At 34.3% G+C, this 2364-nt stretch overlaps 1 protein-coding gene across 1 annotated transcript in view; it reads right to left on the bottom strand.

Annotated features, from left to right (window-relative positions):
• atf7ip2 (activating transcription factor 7 interacting protein 2) overlaps positions 1-2364 on the bottom strand; it is a gene marked incomplete in the record, with an annotated part of 16993 nt that overhangs the window by 8070 nt on the left and 6559 nt on the right. The window contains 1 exon segment of the mRNA XM_014006931.1: positions 221-293. Within this exon segment, the coding sequence (XP_013862385.1) occupies positions 221-293 (73 nt within the window).

Raw genomic sequence — 2364 nt, 5'->3', positions numbered from 1 at the left:
TAAACAGATAAGCCATAACATTACTGTCACAAACAAGTGATGTGAAATTATTCTCTTTTAAAATAAAACGGAACATCAAGCTGAATATATTGGGTATTACCCAGGTGGACATTTCAGTTTTTAAAAAGGTATTGTGTGAACAATGTACAGTCAAAACAATTAATACACTTAAAAAACATAAACATACATGGAAAAGTAACAATTGTAATGATGTTCTTACCTCTGATTTTGAGAATTTCATCTTCTGATTGTTCAGTCTGCTTGAATTTAATGATGTAGAATCTTGATCCATCCTATAAACAATCAAACAATTAAAGATTACTATAAAAGGTCATGAATTCTGTTAATCCACATTGAGAACATATAAGAAAGCCTACCTCATGTTTAGACAAATGGAAAAACTATCAATTCAATTCAATTCAAAAATACTTTATTGATCCCAGAGGAAAATTTGGTGTTGTTGTAACTCATTTCATAAACTTCTGTAAGCTTTGTTAATGGGAAAAAGTATCATTATATTAATGTAAAATGCCTCCAAACAACATTATCATTTATTGTCCAGCAAAACTTGCTATCATGACAGGCCTACACTGAATGTGTACATTCAACTTCTTCTGTCGACCAGAGTGTAGCCTGTTCAGAGTAGAACCTGTCCTGTTAAACAGCTGTATGGTCTTGGCCACCACGCTGCAGATCAGTTTCAAGGTGTTGCCAATCTCCTTATAGCCTAGGTTACCTTTGTGTAGATTAACAATACTTTTTTTTCACATTATGAGAGAATTATTTGCCATGAGGTGCCATTTTGAATTTCCAGTGACCAGTATGGGAGAGTGAGAGAGCAATAACATTCACACCCGAGATCTTGTGACACTAACAAGTCACGACACCAGGAAGAAAAAATAGCCAACTGGGTACAATTTGGGCATTTTCACTCAGGGATGTATTCCCTTTTGTTGCCAGTGGTTTCGACACTAATGGCTGTGTATTAAGTTATTTTGATGGGACAGCAAATTTATATTATTATATAAGCGGTGCATTGACTACTATACATTGTATGAAAGTATCATATCTTCATTGTTGTCCCATGAAAAGATACTGTTACAGGTGAGATACTGTATTTATGTATACTTCCTTCTATTAAAGTTGTTGGATTCCTTATTTTGTTAGAAACCAAGGATAGTTTTCTTGGTGAATAAGAGGTGATGTGAGTAAGGTTGCAGGAGAATGGGTGGACTAATAAAAATATATACTTCTGCCCACTCCTTTGATCGAATGAATAATGCATATTAGTAATGTTTCTGTTACCATCTGTTGTTACGTTCAACAAAACTTAAGAAAAGGTGACATCAATAAGAGGAAAACATTTTTGGAATAAACTACCAGGATATTTCTGAGACAGTGATAATTATTCAGTAAAAAAAGTACTAAAACTCTGGCTAAAAAGCAAATCAACCTCATTCATAAAATAAGCCCATTTAAACTGTGATGTTTAGAGGTTTATTGTGTTTTGCTTTATGAGTTGTCATTTCAGCTGTTAGACTTGTTTTGTGTGTTTTGAAATTTGTGAAAATACTAAATTGGTTTACACTTTATAAATTATCATTAAATTTAGATAAAACAAACTATATGATATTCAGTAACAGAAAAAAAACTGTCAATGTTCCATTAAGAGTTGGTGTATACAGGTCCTTCTCAAAAAATTAGCATATTGTGATAATTTTATTATTTTCTGTAATGCACTGATAAAAATTAAACTTTCATATATTTTAGATTCATTGCACACCAACTGAAGTAGTTCAAGTCTTTTATTGTTTTAAATTGATGATTTTGGCAAAAAAGTAAAGAAAAATCAAAAATCCCTATCTCAAAAAATTAGCATATTTCATCCGACCAATAAAAGAAAAGTGTTTTTAATACAAAAAAGTCAACCTTCAAATAATTATGTTCAGTTATGCACTCAATACTTGGTCGGGAATCATTTTTCAGAAATGTCTGCTTCAATGCGGCGTGGCATGGAGGCAATCAGCCTGTGGCTCTGCTGAGGTGTTATGGAGGCCCAGGATGCTTCGATAGCGGCCTTAAGCTCATCCAGAGTGTTGGGTCTTGTGTCTCTCAACTTTCTCTTCACAATATCCCACAGATTCTCTCTGGGGTTCAGGTCAGGAGAGTTGGCAGGCCAATTGAGTACAGTAACAACATGGTCAGTAAACCATTCACCAGTGGTTTTGGCACTGTGAGCAGGTGCCAGGTCGTGCTGAAAAATTAAATCTTCATCTCCATAAAGCTTTTCAGCAGATGAAGCATGAAGTGCTCCAAAATCTGAAAGCTAGCTGCATCGAACCTGCCATTGATAAAACACAGTGG

The sequence above is a fragment of the Austrofundulus limnaeus genome, unplaced genomic scaffold, assembly GCF_001266775.1.
Source record: "Austrofundulus limnaeus strain Quisiro unplaced genomic scaffold, Austrofundulus_limnaeus-1.0 Scaffold38, whole genome shotgun sequence".
NCBI classification, from domain to species: Eukaryota; Metazoa; Chordata; class Actinopteri; order Cyprinodontiformes; family Rivulidae; genus Austrofundulus; species Austrofundulus limnaeus.
Note: the sequence above shows the minus strand (reverse complement) of the source record. Positions and strands in the feature narration are given on the sequence as shown.